General features: G+C 38.6%; 1 protein-coding gene across 6 annotated transcripts in view; it reads left to right on the top strand.

Annotated features, from left to right (window-relative positions):
• Positions 1-21,601, top strand: part of BLNK (B cell linker) — a 100,369-nt gene that overhangs the window by 58,507 nt on the left and 20,261 nt on the right. For 4 of the 6 annotated variants that reach the window (XM_005238998.4, XM_027788833.2, XM_027788837.2 and 1 more), the window contains 6 exons: positions 11,164-11,229; positions 16,016-16,072; positions 18,132-18,181; positions 19,132-19,169; positions 20,034-20,190; positions 21,416-21,585. In XM_005238998.4, coding sequence (XP_005239055.2) covers positions 11,164-11,229; positions 16,016-16,072; positions 18,132-18,181; positions 19,132-19,169; positions 20,034-20,190; positions 21,416-21,585 — 538 coding nt within the window. The remainder of the gene's footprint in view (positions 1-11,163; positions 11,230-16,015; positions 16,073-18,131; positions 18,182-19,131; positions 19,170-20,033; positions 20,191-21,415; positions 21,586-21,601) is intronic. The other 2 variants (XM_027788834.2, XM_055817032.1) reach the window with 1 other exon arrangement.

The following is a 21,601-nucleotide window of genomic DNA, read 5'->3' as shown; positions in this document are numbered from 1 at the left end:
GCATTATGAGCAAACCTAGAGGGAAAAATAAGATTTCAGTTATCTGCAGAACAGAAACGGAATAAAAGACAACTCCTAGAGTTCAGATCATTTTATTTAATGTTCACAATGTCACGTTAACTGGAATTTTTGACATTTAAAAAATTGAATGTTTCTCTCTAGTTTGTTGAACCAGTATAGTTCAGGATTAAACTGTGCTTCTCCAGTGTAGTATATTACTGTATGCACACTGCAATGAGGGAAATTTGTGACCTGCTCTATTTGATGTATTTGATCAAAATGCTTCAACACTACTTCTTTCGTAGGTGGATTTTGACGGCAGGAATCAGCTAAGAGTAATTTTTAGGCATCGTCAGATGGCTAAATCATCTTTTGCAGATGATTTATAAGTCCCTGATAACTGGAAAAGAAAGAATGTATCTGCTCATACATAGGTTTTCTTCTTATATGTTTTATGTGGGGTTTAAAAATGATTGCTGTATTAGACGACTGATTTTAGTTTTATGTAACATCTTATATAGTCTTAAGTACCTGAAAGCACATTGTAATATGATAGAGAAGCATTTCTTTTAGAAAGCAATTATCACTTGTTCTATGTGCTCAGCGGACAAGAGAATTGGAAAACTGTTGGAAAACAATAGCCATAAGTAACGGTATAGTCTCATTTGGCTGTAGGGAACCATCTTCGATTTTTGGTAGGCTGTGAAAGGAGTTTACATAGAGTGTAGACAAGCTTGTTTTATGAAAGCCATAGTAAATGACCGAGAGGTAAAAGAGGCTGGGAAATTCTGTTGGTATCTTTATCCTAATCTGATAGTATACACTTTTTGGATAAGTTCATTTCCCAGATGTAAGCAAAGCCAGACGTGCAATGCTACAGGTTTATGACCTCAATGTCAATTATATACTATACAGTAAATAGTTTAGAAAGAATTAAAATAATGCATCCTGAGGCAATAATATGAAAAACATGAGTATATACTTCTCAAGTTTAATGCAAGGACAACCGGGTGAAGTAGGCTATTAATCCAAGCAGCTATAACATATGGCTAAATGGTTCCTTCCTGTCTTAAAACGTAGACACGACAGGCATCTCTGCAAGAAGCACAGAGGCAGCTCAGTGCTACTGAAGCTGTAGTGACACGGCCAGTTTTAACTTAGCGTAAGTCTGAGCTGCTGCCAAAAGAGTAGGTCCCTTTTCCTCCACCCTCCCAAAGCCCCTGCTCGCCCTGCCGCTCGTCTCCACCCTCACACTGGCACTGGGATTCCCATGGCCATGTGATGAAGCTGGATTGATCCTGCTGATAATCTAAATTGGCAAAAGAAAAAAGAAGTTAATTTCCCAGCTGGAAGTTCCATTATTCATCATAGCTGGGCAAGCACCGAGAGCAAAAAGCAGAATTTCCCCTTTCAGTGGCAGCCCGAGTGGGCTCCATCAAAGTGGCTGTATAACCCTAGGGACCAAAATACTTCTCCAAAGGTCTAACAGAATCTGATAGACTTCAGTACAAAATAAACAATACAGGTAGATCTGTGAGTAGCCTCTATTAGATCCCTGCCAGTGCCACCCCACATCTATGGTAGATATAATGCTTTGTAGCTTGAGCAAAACCACTTTCAGCTCACGTACCACAATGTTCGTTAGTCTTCATCAGATGTGTCAAAAAATGTGTCCATTATTTTGTACCCCCATCATCCTAAACAAGTGGTAAAATCTCTTCAGCTGAAGGGAATTTGATGCTAAAGGCATAAAATACATCATCCACAATTTTTGCTGTAAGCATTATATGACTTCAGCAAAAATACACAGAGGAAATTAGTTGCTACACTTCAGTTGCTAATGGATAAGAAAAAAAAATGAAAGTAAAAAAAAAAGTTATGCTTTAGAGAGGAACAAGAGAGAGTTCCCATCTCCTTCCAACTCAGGCACTCCTGTTGAGAAACTGTCTGGGGGAGGGGAAAATCTTGTCAGAGAATGGAAAAGGAAGTATTGGGCCATAAAGGAAAGTTTAAAAAAACATGCTGAAAGCCCAGTTATGGGATTTTTTTCCTTTACTCATACTCATGCTGAGCAGGTATGAACTGAACCAATAATTCAGTACCTTGTTTTAAAACAGATTTTGGCAGTAGCTTTTTTTTTAATCTTTCACAGTCTATGAACTTAATGGATTAAAACAGGGGTCCTCAAACTTTTTAAACAGGGGGCCGGCGCGCGGATGAAGTGGCAGGCAGTCATCTGCGGCTGCTTGGTCCCCCCCAACCCCCGGTGCAGGGGTGTGTGTCTGTAAATACCGGGGGCCGAATTGAGGACCCCGGGGGGCCGTATCCAGCCTGCAGGCCGTAGTTTGAGGACCCCTGGATTAAAATCACTGCATTAGAAGTGTATTTTAGTAGCAATCTTAAATGACACAAAGACACTGATGAAGACTGCACTCAGATCACACGATATGTTTATTCACCTCGTGGCTTACGTGCCCACGTTAGCAAGGCCTTAACACAAAATTTAGGTACTTACCTAACTTGAAGATAGTTGAAGTTAGATGTGCATTAACATCTGGCTAAATCTTGCCTAAGCCCGTTACGTAGTTAGACATAGACTTTTTCAATGTCCTTCAGTAGGTGACCAGAGCTAAAATGGCAGATTTTAAATTTGTGGAAGAGGTAAAAGAGGAGGAAAACCAGAACAACCCACTCTGTTGGAACATGGAATCAAAATTAAACCTTCATCTTTCTGTGTTCAATTCATTCAGTTTTCTTACTTTTTCATTCATTTTCATCTCCTTCATGTGCCTGTGGCAGTCTTTCAATCTACATGCCTGCAAGACTGACAGAAATGTTATCTCACCTTGCAAAAAAATCTTGTAGAATTGCAACTGAAGGTAATGTTACCACTGACAGGTGGTAATTTTCTGGGTCCGTACCAAGTCCTATCTATATTGACTCCCCTGTAAGGACTTTGTGCTTCCTCTTTTTGGTGAAATACAAAAAATACTTTCTCAAATTTCAGTCCTTGCTTTCCTTCAGCTACCAGGCTGTAGGGTACTAGTCCTGCAGGGAGGTACAGTGCTCACTTAGTTTTAACTGGAACTGTGTTTTAAAGTATTCTAATGTGTTTAGTTTCTTTCTGTTGATTTCAAACCTTTTGGGAAAATGGAGTAAACCTTATGAATGTAGCTTCTCTGTGGGTTTTCTGTTTTTTAATGCATCAGCTCATATCCAGACAGCTGGTTCATGAAATGGATCAGTTAACCAAAGTGACCAAATACGTCAGGTCAGTCACAGTTCAGAAAATACCTCTTAACTTTTTGTGTCAAGAAGTGATGTGCAATACTCAGCATATCATAATAGCTAATTATTTTCTGTACTTCTTATCAGTATCACTATTATTTAGTTGAGATAAAGGGGGAGCAAGCTGGATAAGTGGGAAGAGGTGTCCCAACCTGAAATGCCTTCAGCTGTTATTAAATGTGTGTATTTTTAAAAGCTGTACTAAAGACTACCTGGCCATCACTGCTTTCTGATATTCAGAAGGAGCTGTGAAGTCCCAAATAGTAGTAAAAAAAGGTAACAGGAACTAGGTCTACTATTCTTCTCTGCTAAACAAAAGTAAAAAGTAATTGCAAAAAGTACTGTATGACTTAAGTACATGAAATCTTTGCTACTAATACACTGTCCATACATATTCAGAACAAGCCTCAGGCTTGATCTAAAATGAGGAAGCAGTTTCACCAAGCAGTTGGTGTCGTTAAGGTTTTAAGTTACCTCAGCCCCACCAACTGGAAATTCTGTGCATTGAAAGAACTTACTATCACCTCAAAATATACTATTTAATTTCACGTTAGGACTGATTTGTGTCAGAGATGTATTATGCCTTTACATGCTGGTCTATGTTAGTACTTGCTAGTGTAAGACAGATTGACAGCTTGAGAAGATTATATAGAGGACTTTTGAAGGTGAAAAGCATGATCAATATTTAGCCTTTCTGTGCTTCTGTGTGTACCATGTAAACACACACCTGCTCTAATTATGGGGTTTGCTTTTAGACAGAATAGTGAATGATGAAAAGTGAGCAGAATAGGATGTTACTCAAACTTAAAAAAAATCAACAAAACTCAACTATTTATACTCATTTCCTCTTGTGCATCTCATGAACACAGCAGAAGACAGTTCATTGTTCCTTCTTCCTCTCAGATGGGTGTCTGTAATTGACTTCTCCCACAAGCAAGCCTCATTCAAATTTTCACAGCTTTGAGATAGCTTTACAGATAAAGATCAAAGGCTCGGTGCTTTGAACTGATGGTTTGGTGTCACAGGTTTACCACCTCCAGCTCCAAACTTCCTCCCCTCCCGTCATGAAAGGCATTGCAAGGGGTGAGCCGTGATAAGCCCCCGGAGTGGATGAGGGGCAGTAACCCCCTGTCTTAGACCAGAAGCAGCTGAAGCAGTTTAGCTGATTACTCCTCAACAACTCAGTTATGTCTTCATGCATTATACACATGTAACAGCCATTGAAAACACCGGGTCCAGCCCAGCCAGCTGATGCCAGCCTGCATTTCCTTGCAAAGGAATTCAACTCTTGCTATTCCAGGTAGTATATGATACATCAGTGTGTGTGTATGGAGATCTGAAGCACCTGAAGGAGGTCTAACGAGAGAAGTTAGATGCTTTCTGTATTTGGGAATTTCCTTTTGCTTTCTCCTGAGCAATTAGAAGGGAGGTAGAAGGGAGTGGAGTTGTTTTATATAATTAATTGGGTTGTTTTAGATGTATTTTCATATTGCTCGCCAGTTTTGTGCACCTTGTGAAGACACTCAGTTCATTGAGGTTCATGTTCTTCCACAAAGACCATGTCAGGAGCACTGCTTTAAAGGAGGCCTATTTTAAGAAAGGTGGTACTTCTGTTCTTCATTAATTTAGTTTGAGAAGATCGTTCAAGATAAGAGCTTCAAGCTTTTCAAAATCTCAAGTGTTACTTTTACAAATCCACTTCTAGGTCAGCAGGTTCCCCTCCCCCTCCCCTGCCCCACACAAGCAGGAGTCTTCCCCTTGGTCCTAAAACAATAACTTCCTTTCTTAATTTGTTCACCTGCACACCTGTTTATAAAACTAAAGGCTAATAGAAACAAAAATAAACACCAGCTGGGGAGAAGGTGGTGGAATAGTTGTGCTGTGAGAAGGAGGGGGCTGGGCATGATGTTCTTTCCTTAGTTTCATGGGGGTTTTTAATAACACAGGTAGCTGTAGTAGTTTTAAAATTTCTGCTCTTTGTTTTGCTTTTTTTTCTTCTAATAACTTGGCTTTTATTTTCCAAATTCCATTATACTCTTCCTTGCTTTTTGTTTTCCTTTGTTGTGGCTCTTTTCTGCAAAACTTTATAGCTGAAGCAGGTGGGGGGGTTAGGGGATGTTTTTGGTTTAAGTCTAAATTTGCAGTTACTAAATCCCATTCTAGGTTTCCAATGCTAAGCATTTGAATTTGCTTGAAAAACAAGACTTTTTGATTTTACTTGATCTGTTATGCTGCCTTTCTGAAGACAAAAATGAAGGTTACACCTACCTACAATCTTACTTTAAGTGGACGGAGGTAGCAATGATCTGCAGAAAATGGGACTTTCTAGACATAGAACTACAGGGTGCCCGGTCAGTGAGAAACAGGTGCATCCAAAAAAGTGTAAGAGCTGAAACTGGAGTTCAAAGTGACTGATTGACAGTGTGATGATTTTTTAAAAAAAATATTCTTATTATTTTGAAACCAATTCATCAGTTAAAAGATCTGATGTTGAGGGGAGGAGGAGGAATATGCAGGTCAGTTAATCTTGAATGTGTCAACATTGTTTACAAAGCTTCCCTTACAGACCTGTCTGAATATATCCTGTTCAAAATTCTGCCCCTTTTTAACTGAAGAACCGGGTACATGAGTGCAGACGGGGATTTTTCTAGAGGCAGAACAGGTAATTCAGACAGTCCTGTAAGCACCAGAAATTTAGGGAGGTATACTCGTCCAGCTAAACAGAAGTATGCTTGTACTATAGAAAACATCCTGTGATTCATTTAAAACTGGTTTTTGTTTTGCCACCACTCCCTACTGCCGCTGCCGTCAGCCCTGTTTCCACAGACACGATCCGGACCAGCTCCCAACTGCAAGCACGCACATCTGTGCTCACAGCTGGATGCGCTGAAGCAACTGTGCCCAGGCTTCCCACCCCAGAGACCACCTCACACATCCTTACAGCAGAGGGGTGTCACTCGCTAAGGGCTGTCAGTCACCATGTGACACAGGCAGCTGTACAGCTAAGATGCTGACATCCAGTGTGCACAGGGAGGTCCAAAGTGCCGAGTAGGTGACCCGGCTGTTTGTGCACACAGATCCCTCGCTGTTCCCAGGAGCAGGGGAGGCCATGGCCACTGAGGAGCCATTCATGCCAGCTGCTCTGAGCCATGATACACATATTTACATAATGTATATTTGTAAATGTCTTTACAGATTTATTATACCGATAAATGCAGTTTCTCAAAAGTTAATATAAGTGGTAGGAGAATTCCTTATTACACAGGTCTGTCTGAAATTAGGACAGACTCCTCTTTGTCAAAGCTGGGGACTGTCCCTCATCTCATGTCCAGGTCAAAAGCTTTTTACACACTTTATTCTTTGGCATGTTATTTATATTTTTTAAAAAAAATATTTTAACTTAGGAGAGCTTTTGTGGGATAGCTTATATGCCAAAGAGCCAAAGTTCTGACTGATGTTTGGGAGTGGGGATGTGTCACAGGCCAGGCTCACCCATCACCCTTCACGTGACATACATTCCTTATATGCTGAGCTGTGACCAGATCAAAGAGAGGGTGGGTTTGTTTCATTTTATCTCAAGGCAGCTCTGCCAGTCCTTGAGCACAGCTAGGTATTTTGTGACACAGCAAATCCTTCTTTCAGGGTATATTGTATTTGCAATGGTAAACCCTTCCACCTTCCTTTACGTATGTATCACAGCTAGTGACCCCTTTGTCAACATGTCTGATAACCCCGATTTGTTGGAGGTCGAAATTGGTAAGATATGAAAAACAGCAACGCAGGACTAAAGTGTTTCCTTTTAGGATTAACTGAACAGTCTTTTTTTGTTATTCCCTCCAACATGCAGAATTTCTAATGTATTTGTAAGAAACCTAAAAGTTCTGAGAAGCACCTAGAGCCAAGACTTCCAAAATTCTCATTGCAAAAGTTTGAAAATCAATTCTGTGTGCAGTGAATTACTGATCAAAAGGTCCCATCCAGTCTACCTGACACAAACTGGATCTCAAAATAGCTATCTGTTGCTGAAAAGTGTTTTCAAAGATTAACCGTGACACAGACTGCACCTTTATCTGCAAACTTGAATTTAAACAAAAAGCTCTCAACTGAATTGAATGAAGAGTTGGTGCTTGCAGTTAAGAAACAACTCTTAAGTTTGACCTCTTAATTACCTTTCATTACTTGCAATGTAAGGTAAAACTAGCTTAACTAACTATTTTCACTTAACTGATGTTAAGTATTTGCTGATTCGGGTCTTTGACTGTTTCTAGTATCTATTCATCCCAAGAAGACAACTAGAGAATAAACATTAGTAGATAATGAGGTCCTGACTCAGACGTGTTGTGAAGAAAGAAGATTGTAGTTATGTACCTGAAGCAAGGGCTGTCTGCGCTGGGCCATAGTAGCCTCCATCTCCCAGATACTCTCAGGCTGCTGCCCTAGTGAATTCCTCCTGCAATGAGCCTCTTTACTTGGAGTTTTGCCTTAAGTACTTGAGAGCCAGACAAAAAGCCTTTGAGAGCTAGTCGGATACACCAACCCAGGCAAAAACATTAAGTGTCTAAATGCCCTTCCATGCTTCGCTTTCTCACTGCTCTGGAATGGCCTTGAGGCTTGGGTTTGAGACCCTTAAGATTTGCAGAATCCTTTTGCTATAGGCTTTGCTGTCTGTCTCTCTCTCACCTTTTCTTCTGTCTCTCTTACAGACAGGTCTTTATAAAATTTGTCAGTTGTAGCCTATTATATCAGCAGGCACCTCAAGAAATCTTGGCCTCCAGCTAACTGGACAGACTGGTTTTTGAAGCTTGTTCAACTTCATGGGTCAAAGGGGATTGAACTGGAGATCATATGTTCTTGATGACTTCCTATATTTACACCATACAGTACACTGGTTATCTGCTTAGTCTCGTAGGCTTGATACAAGTTAAGTTGTCTGGAGGCAACAAACCTAGTATTCTAGCAACTCTTGCAAGAGCTATGTAACTTTAAAAATTGGAAGAATTCACACAAATACCTATTAGATACTTCCTAATTTATCACAGTTTGTAATTAGAAAATGAAATGGCTCCAGGAAAAGAATGAGGAATAAAAGAGACAGATTTTTAGGAAATTTGATTATGCAAAAATGGGTATGTTTTGATTTCAGTCCAGCTGCATGGGAAAAATATCTGATTGCAGCAGCACATTCAATTATCTCTAATTTAAATGGAAATAATATCAAAATGTTTTTTTTAAACTACAGCCTTATTCAGTGCACATGGAACACCCATGATAGTCTAACCAATTCACCTAAATATGATCAAATGAAAAGCAAACTGTTCTGGATACTCATAGTTATAAATCTGGGGGCGGGGGTTTTTTTTGGGGGGGGGAGAATTAGAGACCAAAGCAACAATATAATCAGTCATGTGAAAAATGAAACACCTTTTTTTCAAAACAAAGCCATAATTTTGCTATTGTAAAGATATATTAATGTCAGAGATGAGCAAGAATATTTCAATCTCAATCTATAGTTGGATTTTTTTGTTGTTTGGGTCCTATTTCTAGCAAACAATAAATACAGGAAGAAAAATAACTGATGCTTACAAGCCTTTCTAATTAAAGGCTAGCAAGCCTTTTTGAAAAGGACACAAACGCTTGCAGACAAACATTCTCCCCAAACTAGAACGAAACCATTTAAATCTCCTCTCATTCTTTTCATTCCTCATTACTTTTCATTTATAGACACTGCCAGGTGCCAGCTGGGGTACAAGACAGAAACGGTAAACTGCAGAAGATGGCTATTTGTGATGTTTCGAGCATAACCAGAAGCTGAATCTATTGGGGGGGGGGGAACCCAAACACTCAGAAAAGCAGAAGTTCTGCAATCTTCACCCTAGATTTGCAGATTGAATGTATCTGGTTAGTTTAGATAATAATCCAAGCTATTCTTGTAGATGCAGTGCATTGCTGCAGGAAATCGCAAAACATTTTGCTGTGCACCTGTTTCTCAAACCTATAAGTCTTTATATATATATCAGCATATAACACTATATCCTTTTGCTGTAAATTATTCATAGCATGAGTTTTGAGCAAAACATAAGATGTGCTTGTGAATTACTTGTCAGTTATTCTTATGATATTTTTTTTCCAGAATTGAGAACCTAAAAAGAATCGGTTGGATTGTTTTTTAAGAAAAATTGGGTAAAGTTTTAGGCTCTAGGAATAGTCTTGAAGTACCAGACCCAGCTTGTCAGCACATGATGTTCCATGTTGCTGTATTACAGGGCTACTGAAAGTATGGAATATCCTTCAGTTCCAGCCAACATAATGAAAGGATCAGATATTTCTGTCAATAAACATTATTAAGACTAAAATTAAGCTTCATTATTTCAGGATTCAAAAAATTTACACATACTCAGTTATTTAACCGTTCTTTTAAAGCAAGACTTATAAAGTGGGATTAATTGTCACTAACTACCACAGTTGCTCTAGAGTTGGTACCAGAGGTAAGAAGATCCCTGTCAGCATAAGCCTGTACTTGACCACTACCTGATGCCTTGAGTGGCTGCATATCTGCTCAGCCTGAGCCATGGACTGCAGACAAATAATCACATGATGTTAGTGCTGTTATTTCCTGATTTTGTTTAGCTAATTCTCATCTAATTCCAATCCCCTTTGAAGACGTTACTTTAATTTTTAAGAGACAGCTGTAGTCACTAATGATGAAGCTGGAAGATAGTTTCTTTTTGGCAAAGCTCTATGTGTTACTCAACTGTCTGAATAATGTTTCAAGTTTAAAGAAAGCTTTAAAAAAGGGAAAGAATACTTTGATGCCTGCACTTCTCTTTGTAAGCAAAGCTTCCAAGACACTATTGGTAGCCTGGTCATGCATCAGAGATGAGGTAGGCAACCCTAAAATGTGGAATCACATAGCTTACAATGAAGAATGGAAGGCATTTTTAAGCCCTTTTTGAAAAAAAACCAAAACCAAACATTGCTTTTCTTTATGGATTGTAATAAAACCTTCAGCTTAGGTCTAATAGAAGATACTTAGTTTAGGTGAACAGGAAGAACATACACTGGGAAGAAACTAAAAATACATGTGAAGTTTCTAATATAACCAGACTTCCAACAGGTTTCACTATAAAATTAGTCTTTTGCAGGAAGTTATATCTGTGTTGCTGACATTGACTTGATTTTAGTGGTGTGTGTTTTAAAAATGTGAAGCGAGGTGGGTTTCTAAATACTTGCTGAATGAAAAATGAGATATTCAGCTTAAATTGCCTTGATCGCAAGTAAAATTTTAATGAGGCCAGTGAAGCTGATGAATAAAAAACCTCTATGGTTCCAGGTATCAGTCCATGAAACTGGAGTCCTGAGATCACAAGTTTTTATAGCTCAGTCTCACAGGTACTCTAATGGTTTCTCAGATGACCTGAGACCAGGAATGTGTAATTTTCACCCTCCTATTGTAACTGCAGGTGCTATGGGAATGAGGTAAACTGTCTGCTGATAAAATGACTCGTGTAAGGTCAGAAGTCAGAGAGCATTCCCATTATAGCTGTTAAGTGTTGTGAAGTCAGTTCTGAATAAAATGTTAACGCAGAAATATTCTAAAATACTAATGCAGGCAACTATGTTCTTTCCTGATGCATTTTTAAATCAATTGTTTAAACTATAATTAATTGTATTAAGGAGGAGGATATATTAATTGTATTAAGAAGAAGCAAATCGTGCCAAAGAGCTCTGTTAAAAAGGGAGGACAACTTCATACATAAATGATTTAACAGCTAAACTACTTATTGAGCATACATTAAGCACATTTTTCTTAATTTATATAAATTAGTGTTAAACCACATGGTAATTTTAATGCTGGCTTTGTTTAATATCTTACAGGAAGCTTCAAAAGATGGTGCATGACATCAAGAAAAATGAAAGTGGGATAATAAACAAGTTCAAAAAGTAAGTCTGAAATGCCAGTACTAGTTTATCAATTTGGGAAAATTCAGATTGCTAGCATAGTGTATTTTACTTTAGTGATGGGACCACGTTATCATAGAGAGATGTACTTCAGCATATGTACAGAGCTTCGGTCCAGGCTGCAACATGCAGAATTGTCATCAGTATTAAAAATACCACAAAGTAGTTGCAGAATTGGTCTCCTATAGGAGGTTGTGTTTGTAGCCCTGAAAGAACAGTATTTGGGTAAATGCATTTTTCTTGCATGTTCTTTGAGAATGATCATCACTTGTTTGGGTGTGTGCCTTTCTCAGTCCACTGTTCAGGCTACCAGCTGCAATTACACTTTAATTTGAGCTCCACCTTGAACCCACTGTTCAGACATCATAGTCAGTATTCCCATAAAAATGCTAAGTCCTCCTATGTTTCAGTCCTGTAAAACAAAACTCAGCATTACCTAGCATCTTTATTCCAGTAAGAAGTGCTGAACAGCATATATATTGATGTCCCGTCCATATGAGTATCATCAAATATTCATGTGTATTTACACAGAGAAAGAAATTCCAGTAATTCTGCATCCTTGTCAAATGAATACACTATTCACTCTTTCTAGTCAAACATCTATTTAAACCAATTAGCTATTTAGCACACTTTATTTTCCTTAATGCAATAGCTTATTTGCATTGAACTTCCATTTGGATGCAATTTTTCTTATTCAGATGTCTTTCTTTTCACGGGTCATTGACAACAAAAGTACTAAGTACTTTTAAAAGTTAATTAGTACACAGTGTCTGCAGTATTTCCAAGACAACTATATTAAATCTAGAAATACAGCTCTCATACATAAAAGGCACATGCAAATGTTGTTTAAAATTGTTCTTAAAAGAGTGACCATGATGGCTCAGTTCAAGGGAAAGAAAAAGTATGGTTCGAACAAGAGCTAATGCTGGGGATGTAGGAAATGATCGGTACGCTGGTGGGAGAAGTAGCAGGGCTCTGCCTGGTTTGGCTATGCAAGCGCTCCAGAAAGCCGGACTGGCTCGGCGATGCCTCTGCTGTCAGCCCAGGCAGAGCCAGTGTTTGCAGGGCAGCCACTAGCCCCGCCACAGGAGGGGGGATACACTTCTAGGAGCAGCAGGGACCACCTGGCTCTCCCATTTCCCAGGCAGGGTGCAAGCCTTCCTTTGTGGCCTCTTTTATCACAGCCGTGTTTCTGTCCACAAACCTTGAACAGGCTCTGATGGTAGCACCTGATACATCACATAGATTCTTGAGGTTACTTTTTTCCTTTACTTGGCTGCTTTCACTCTAGCACTGCTGCAATTTGCAGCAAATCAGTCATGTGGTATATGTACTTGTTATTTCCACACATGCTCAAAAGCAAATTTTCCCTCTAAAATGACTTTCAACTCCTTGGACCTTTAACTTAATCTGAGTGGATTTGCTTTTAACACAGTATGTAAATAGACCCCTGTGTTCAGAAATTCATCTGCTAAAATCCTCAGTTTCACCTGGGACCTGCTCACAGGGAAGAGCTTCTAAGGCTGTCAAGGCTTCTGGTGGGTTTTTGGAGGGAAGGGGAGTGAGGGAGATTGGGATTTTGTTATGTTCTTGCTTTTTAATAAAGGGTGGCTTCCTACTTCACAGTAGTAGTTTGTGTAGTTAATAATGTTGGTGTGGGTCCAGTTCAAATGGCTGAGAGGAAAGCAGATGGCAAAAATAATAGAAGCATCTTATTTATGATTTGAGGCAACAAATTGTCTCCCATAGTTGCCTGAACATGAATTCTGCTGTTAATCAGTATTGCTCTGACTGTGTGTCCTTCTCTGAGAGTAAGAGGAGAAGGACAGACAAGGGAGAAATAACAAGAACTAAATGTAGCTGAAGCTGGGAAGGTCAGAGGTGCCATCGTTAAATATCAGATACAAGATTGCTGCTGTAACAGTGCAATTCTTTGATTCTCTCAAGATTAAAAAAAAATCCACAAAAAAGAGCAGGCTCATAAAAACTCTTGTAATGTCTGTAGCACAGAGCTCACATTTTGCCTCCCCGAGCTATAAGAATACAAGTTGAGAGGTAACAAAATATAAAATAATACATATAATAATCTTTCTGATACTTCTGTGGTTCATCTAAGCCATAATAATCTCTTCTGCAATTATGAAGACCAGAAACTTACTCTTATTTAAAAAAAAAAAAATGAAGAAAAATTCTCATGTTTGCACGACTTCAGAACTCAGATCTTGAACCCAGCACGTAATGAGGCTTGCAATAAAAGCATGAGTTGACAACACTTATAAGGATATGTACAAGAGATGCCAAGCTCTGCAGAATTAGAATTGGCTGTATTCCTCTGAATGTGCCCTTTGGGGACTTCTTGTTTGATTATTTTTTTTTAGATGTTTTTTTCTTAAAAATGCCATTATCCAGCTGATCAGTTCCTCCATTTCAGTTAGAGGATTATTTTATTAAATGTCAAGGATCTAAATATGACTGAAGCATGTATTTAAAAAAATGGGCTTTACATAGCACAGATTTGGAATTTGTCTATATGCTAGAAAAAAATCATTTTGACTCAAATTCAGATCTGTTATAAGTAGAAATAATTTTAGGTAAGTTAAACAGTATAATTCCTTACTCTAAGCCTACAGTTGTCACACAGATGTATACTGCAAGCCTCTGCTAATGAAATTGAAAGAATGATCAAATACTCATGAAATGCACATTTGACTTATTACCAGTATTTGTTAAGACACTTCTAAAATCTGGATTGGCTCTTGACTATGCAGAAAAGTAAGAGAAGTTCTTGCATCAGGTGCTTGCTCTCCAGTGTAGTTCACCTGCCAGGTACAGCTGGGGAGGGATATGTCTGCCATCCATGTGTGTCTTAAAGGTCTGCAGAAAGCAGTCTGAACAGTGGTGGTAAAAGCAAAGAAAACTACAGATTGTTTCTTCATTACTTAAAAGTTCCTGTTGTTTATTCCCCATCCTGACTCAGAATTTTCCAACAGTAAAAATATTGCCCATTGCAGGATAGCATTCACCTGCTTGCCCTTAATCACATGCAAAACTATTTACAATGCTGGAGTCCCAGCTGCTCTGCAGATCATGTCAAAAAGGATTATGTACTCAGGTGTAGAAGCAAAAGGTATAGCCAAAGTTCTATAAACAATGAGAGCTGGGGGCATTTTTTCATATTCACATCCTTGGTAGTACAGAACGGGGAAGTAAGAAAGAAATCATGGGTTTCACTCTGCAAGATGGTCGCTGACGCTTGAAACAAACTATTCCACTAGGTCATGAGAATACAGCTCAAGAAATGTTTCTCTGTCAGCTGGATTGAACCTGTTTGGAACTCTGAAAAAGTTTGCAAAGTTCAATTAATTTATCTTTTAATCAGAAGTGTGATCATCTAGTGCACTTGGGACTAATACATACTTACTCAACTCAGTAAAGATGTTAATATAATTTTTGTAAAACCTGTTAAGTTAAAATGTTTCTTAAGAAGCAAATGGAAGGAGTTAATGACAGAAGAAGTGAAGGACTCTTGAGAACAAAGAGGTTTTAGGCACATTTTAACTGCTGGAGGAGTGAGCAGAAACACTAGTGAGGAAATGCATACGTAGGAGAATTAAGTGCTACACGAAAAGGGCTACTACTTCATACGTTTGGTTACTTTTCTGGGTGTAGCCTGTAAAAACAAGTGTTGCTGGAGCAAAAACCCCAGACTTCTGCTGCATTCTTTTTAAAAATTCTCCATTTAGTGCAGGAAAACACAAAAATGTGCTATAAACGCAAAGCGTATGATTAATATTTGCAATTCCTACAGAACTCCTATGTGCAAAGTTAAGCACATGCCTAAAGTGTTTTGTTGGATCAACCTCAGCATGCTATAGAGGGGAAAATTCCTAAAAGTTGTTATGAATTTCTGTACAGTGCATTCTGCTCTTGTGTGGGCAGCGTCTACGCCCTATTATGTGGGAAGTCTCATATGCTGCTTGGTTATTTGTTGAAGCTAAAATGTGTATACTAAGATGTGTTACATTGGTTTTAAAACTTGTAAACCATACTCTCAGAAATGTACTTGGATTTTATTGAGCCCTTTAGAACTGAAATTTCTCACGGGTATTTAAAAACCGCCAGAAAATTACTTATTTTCTATTAAATTTTAGAAAAATACTAGTCCCATTAAAGTAAATGGAAACTTGAATTATTTGTGTTCTGTCACAGCTAGTACAGAGATACTTCACTACTTAAGTCCAGAATGGCGTAGCACTAGAATATTTTATTCAAAAACTGCATTTTCTATAATTTCATATAACCATTTAAAGATATGTTAGGAAATCGTTCTGTCTTCCACTTAAATATTGTATGGTCAGTTGGATGGATTTGATTCTTTCAGTACTTTGTCATTAACTTCAAGGGAACAGGATGGAGTCAGTTGCCACTCTGCAAGCATCTCTGTGGATAACTCCATCAGAGCCTGAAATAGCTAGGTAACCACTCCTTGGCGGAGGAGCTATGTCTTTTCAGTTTGCATTGTGGTTTGCACATTGGGTAAAGTTCTGGCTGTTGCAAAGTGAAGCTCCAATTGACTTCAAAGGAGCCTGGATTTCAGTTTTGGCACTCAGTAAATCATACCCGTACAGTGAGAATTATTTTATTTTTAAGTGGATTTGAATTTTAGAACAAGCAACATATTGGAAGAGATTTTAGCAAGCATAGATGTGGCCGTGAACTGTTTCAGCTCTGACAGAAACATTGTTTCTTTTCTTCTATTGATATTCAGGTTCCAAAATGAACAAGTGGCCTTAATTTGCAAAACGGGGAAAGATACTTGGGATCGGTATGCTATTTCAGAGCTGCACAATGGCATGATAGACTGCTTAGACACAGACCTCTGTTCTGTGTTGTGTATGCTTTCATTATAACGTATTTACATTTTCTGTTGGGGCCACTGCCAGGATTTACAGGGCCTGGGACAAAGTGTCGAAGCCTTCTGCTTAGCAGCTTGGAATTGTGTAAGGTGGCTTAACCCCCATACGTTACACCGTGACCCCAACAGCCTCCTACTTTTGCCTCAGTTCCACTGTTTTCCAAGTCTCCACTGTCTCTGAACAGCTCATGATAGACATGTTGCAAGGTACATCAATACGTCTTGCTCTGCCCCTTGCTAAGACCTGAGATCTGTCCTGGCAGTGGCCCTGAGTTTTTCTTTCTAACATGCCTGTGCTAACCCGGATGGAAGACACGAATGCTTTTTCATTTACTGTTTGTACACTAAGTTATATTGTGCTGCGGGAAGTTAAAAGACTCTGAGAAAGCAATTTTCCATCATTAGTGCTGTTAGTAATGAACAATGCAGGTAAACACCTCAAAAATAATGTGCCTAGATGGTTTTTTATTTGGTTTTTTGGGGTGGTGTTTTTGGTTGGGGGTTGGGTTTTTTTAATTGAGCTTTACCAATGCCTGCACCATTTATTCATTGATTCATGCATGTGCTTTTTCTTTTTTTTTGTGACTATCTGAACAACAGAATTCTATGAATTCAACTCAAAAGTAGCCAAAGAATTTCTCAAAACAGATGGGAAAAGTTTGTGAATTGATGTGTTAGTGCCAGCATGACACCACTCTGAGTTACACTGCTACCTGAACAATGACACCTAAGCAGCACACTCCTGTAGTAAACCAAAATTTGTCGATATCACTACTGCTCAGAGATCACAAGAAAACATTTTAAAGTCTTTGTTGTCAATTTTTTTCTACATAATTTGTTTATTTTTGCAAATTAATTTGTTAGGATCTGATTGAAGAATGAGTGAAGCCATCAATTCAGCAGACAAAGGCTCAGGTCCATGGTGAGATCTCATCAGTGCTACAGGGAATCTGTCACACAATGTTCAGAAGTCACTTTCAAGAGTTATTTTAATGTAAATTGTGTTACTGTTTTATATGGTGACAAAAAGCAAAGGTTGGTTGTTTCTCTTCAGGTGCATCAGTCTGGCCTCTGATGTCACACATGCCATTACTTTTGACTTTAAACCCAAATTCCTCTTTTTTTTTTTTTTTTTTTTTTTTTTTTAACATGCGAATGAAATAATTGCTATATCAACTGGCTGTAATTCAGGGTCTTCTCTGGACAGCTGCAATTTAGCAATCAGGAGTATACATACATATATACACATACATGAACAGGAGTACATGTATATATGTATATTACATATATGTATACTCCTGTTTGCTACATATAAATATACATGCACACATACATATACATACATATATAGCCACAAAGATCCTTTCAGTATTTCTACAAATCATCTTTGGATTCACTTGGTATTACAAATGCCATTATAACAGTATTTATGAAAAAAGGGGCATAACACCATAAAATAATAGTAAGTTGAAACTGAATCTGGTCCTGAGACCTAGTGTACATTTAAACATTAATCAGAAAACAAAGTGCATGCAAAACGGTAGTTACAGAAATATGACAGGGGAGTGCTGCACCACTTTCTTATGCTATAGTCTTAGCAAAGCCTCTGTGAGCCTGATTTTCATCTTCAGATAGATGTGCATTTATCTCTGACCCCTATGTTATCTGTTTCTGCATTGGAAATGAAGAGGAGGGTGGGTGGGCAAGGAAGCTGTTCTTTCAAAATATGTTCTTAGGAAAAAAAAAAAAAAGAAAAAAACCCCACCAACCCTCAGAATAGATTCTAATTTCTTATCTGTTTCTAGCTTTTCAAAGCATTCTCCTGCAGCTATTTGCTAAGCATCTGTGATGATAATCTGTATTTCTTCAGCTGCAGGTATCTTTTGTTACCAGCTTTTTAACATGTCTGGCTGACGTTCCCTTCTAGTGTATGTTACTAGATTATAAATGTAATAATTATTGTTTACAGGCTGAAAAAAAAACCTCCACCAAGTCTACCACAAAGGGATTATGCTTCAGGTAAGTCTATTAATGCAAATTTAAACTGCATGTCTATGTATATTTGATGCCTATACACCTACCAGTATTTCAGTTATACATTTCCTCATTAATTTGTTTTTAATGAGAGAATAGTCTATGATTATCAACAATTCTGAAGGTAGTTCACACCTTTAAAATGAGAGGCAAGCAAAACGTGGCAAGTTGTCCCACAAAATCAGTATTTACCAGGGTTCTGCATGTAGGCTGTTCTAAAAAGGGAGAACCCACATCCAGGCCCTCTTTGCCAGGCACTGTGATGTGAAAGTAAATAGGGGAAAAAACGGAACAAATTATCATCACAGATTCTGAACCTTAATGCTATTAACGTGACAATTATGATGTTGTGAATTATCTTACAGGTAGAACTATATTTGCTTGTCATGCAGCACTGCCCTCAAACTAGTTCACACCCATTTTTACAAGTTAACAGCTGTCTTGTTAAGGAAACAATGATATGAAAACTGAAGCAAAGGACAGAGTTTGGAAGTTATCAGATAATTGTTTCATGTTTAACATGAAGACTTGTAATTAGTGTGCTGTCTTGCAGCTTTATCTGAGAAACAAGCTAAGTACAAAGCCCTGAGGTCAGTGGTAGTTGCATTATGTAGAAATTGTTATTCCTACTTAAAAAGGAGATACATTAGCAGGACACTGTGTAAAGTGCATGCTCTGCTGTTCAGACTATGTGCAGGTTTGCATTTTCTAATTTTTTTCCAACAGCTCTCAAACAAGTTATCTAAACAAGCAAGCAGGCATCTAATTTACTGTTCAGTCCAAACGAGATGTGTTGCTCTGAACTGTTCAGGAAATTTTGACTTTTATTTTTGTTTGTTTGCTGAATATGATAAGTATACATTGAAAAAACAACCCAAGATAAACGTTTATGCTCACTGTTCCATCTGCTTAAATAACTCTAATGTTTTATTTAGAACATGCAGACAACGAAGAAGAATGGTCAGATGATTTTGTAAGTACATATTTTGGGGTAGTAGGGGGTTACTGTAGCAACACACTAGCACAAGTAATAATAATAAAAGGGTTTTTTTAATCTTCTACTTGTGGTTGAACTTAATTAAATGTTATTTGTTACATCACCCTTATTTACAAGTAGCCACTGATTTTTAGCTACCTCAAATTTTTTTTGCATTAACTTAAAAGTACACTCAGAAGTACTGTCGGTGATAGTACTAAGCTTTTTGGATAAGTAAGCATCAATTTGAGGGACTTCTCAAACTGAGCAATAATTTCAGAAACCAGCAAGATCATCTGTTTGGGAGAGGGAGGGTGGGAGGCGTGAGGAGGGGAATGCCACTTATTGCTAAAAGTGAAAAACTTCTGATAAGGTTTTGGAGAATATTAGAATGAAGCAAGTCATGATAATCAGCCACACAAAGTAACGGTACAACCGTCATCCTGAAGTCTGAAGTGACTAGTTTCCTTCTGGAGTTAGGTCCTGAGCACCTTTTTAATAGGAAAGGCAGAGGAAGTGACAGGACACATCAAGAGTCACAGCTGGAACTAAGAAGCTGTCCTGTGAAAAGAAACAAGCTGTTAGTCTGTAATTTGAAGACTGAGCGCTTGGTGTGAAAGGTACTCCTTGGAGATAGCAAGGAGCCAGGGAGCAGGAAGCTCCTGGGAGGAGCGGAAGGGGAGGCTGGCAGGAGTGCCTGTTGATTTAAAGGGAATATTAAAAGGGGGTGTAATGAGTCCTTTCAAAAATACATTCTCATTACTTAGTTAATTGTACTCCTGCAAGGATATTTGTATCATATACTGCTATGAAGCTGTAAGTATGTTCTGAGATGAGAAATGGGAAGTTCTGTCTTTCTAGGACAGTGATTATGAAAATCCAGATGACCACTCTGACTCTGAGATGTATGTGGTCCCCAGTGAAGAGAATCCTGATGACAGTTATGAGCCACCTCCAAGTGAGCAGGAGAAAAAGAAGATTCCCTCCTCATTCCCTATTTCTAGGGGTGAATACACAGGTAGTTATGGAGTAGTTGACTATGTCAGCTTGATAATTGCGTATTTATCAGTACCAGAAGAGAAGTGGCCTCAAATGGACTAACCTGTCCTTTCCTCAAGAGTTTGCTTTTAATTCTGAGAGTAAGTCTTCAGCTTTCAGGGGTAGGATTTTTTATGTATGTTATTACAGCATGGAACAGGTTAGTATTGCTGTTAGCAATGTTTAGAATTTTAACATAATGTGTTCTTAGAGACTTTGATAGACATCTACTAACTACAAAATTCAAGCAAAGGTACAGGAGATAGCACTAACATGGCTCCAGATTTATCTGCAAATTTTACTGCAGGAATTCATATTGAAGATTAAGTGCATAAGACTAGAGTGGTCCCTTCTTAATCTTTTCTGTATCTCAAATCATTATTCTGAAAGCAGTAAAACAGAGGACAAAGCAGGCCAAATATTCATGCCGTATTGTCCTTCAAGATTGGTACTGAAGAGGATAAATATCCGGAAAAACAAGACAGAATCGAGATTTTATTTACATCAGTCAAGCATAAATGTGCATTTTCTTCCTGTTTTGATTCTTTTCAATCGTGGGCAAATCGCACTGAAGTGAAGGAAAGTTAGCTTCAGTTACATAAGATTTGAGCCATGGGGTAAAGAAACATTGGCATGATGCGTGCTTTCATTTTTGTATGACACAAGACTGTCGCTGCTTATAGAATAATCACTGAAGTGCTAAAATGCCACATATGTAGTCACAGAGGTTTATCAGCACTTCACCTATGTGTCCTTTGAAAAGGGGAAGAATTTTTAAAATTACACCCCAGAGGACCTGGCATAATTTGTGTTTCAGTCCCACCCTTTGTGCTGTGGAACAGTTGTTTTTCTTATATGTCAAGATACTTTCTTTCTCACTTTCTGTCACCAAAGTTCATACTGGCACAGGACATATTAATAGACTACACCACCCAGCCACCACCTTTTCCCCAAGGAGTTAAACAGTTTTTCATACAACAGTCGGTGTCTAAGCAACCCCTCTGCAGCAGAGGACTAGGCTGTTACCTTGAGCAATGAAATAGGACCAGTTTGCACACAAGTCTCAACACCAGGACCAGCATACACTCAGGTCTGCCTTCTGACCTGAGCTGCAGCCTCAGCAGACTTGTTTACACAGGCAGTACAAGATGGTCCAGAGGCCAATGTGTAATTTTTACTAAAATTGTTTTCTTCTGTATGAAAAGACAATCGCACCAGTCACCAGCAGCTTCCTCCCGTCAACAAACCTCTCCCAAGTACACCTAGTGCAGCCACGTCCAGACCAAAGAAACCATCCGTGCCATCCCTGCCACTGCCATCTCCTGCTGCCAAACCAAAAGTACCACCAAAGCCTAAGGAGTGTAGTGATGATGAGGTAATGTTTATAGATA

Source organism: Falco peregrinus, chromosome 1, assembly GCF_023634155.1.
Source record: "Falco peregrinus isolate bFalPer1 chromosome 1, bFalPer1.pri, whole genome shotgun sequence".
Lineage (NCBI taxonomy): Eukaryota > Metazoa > Chordata > Aves > Falconiformes > Falconidae > Falco > Falco peregrinus.
The sequence above is the reverse complement of the archived record's forward strand: the minus strand, read 5'-3'. Positions and strand labels throughout refer to the sequence as shown.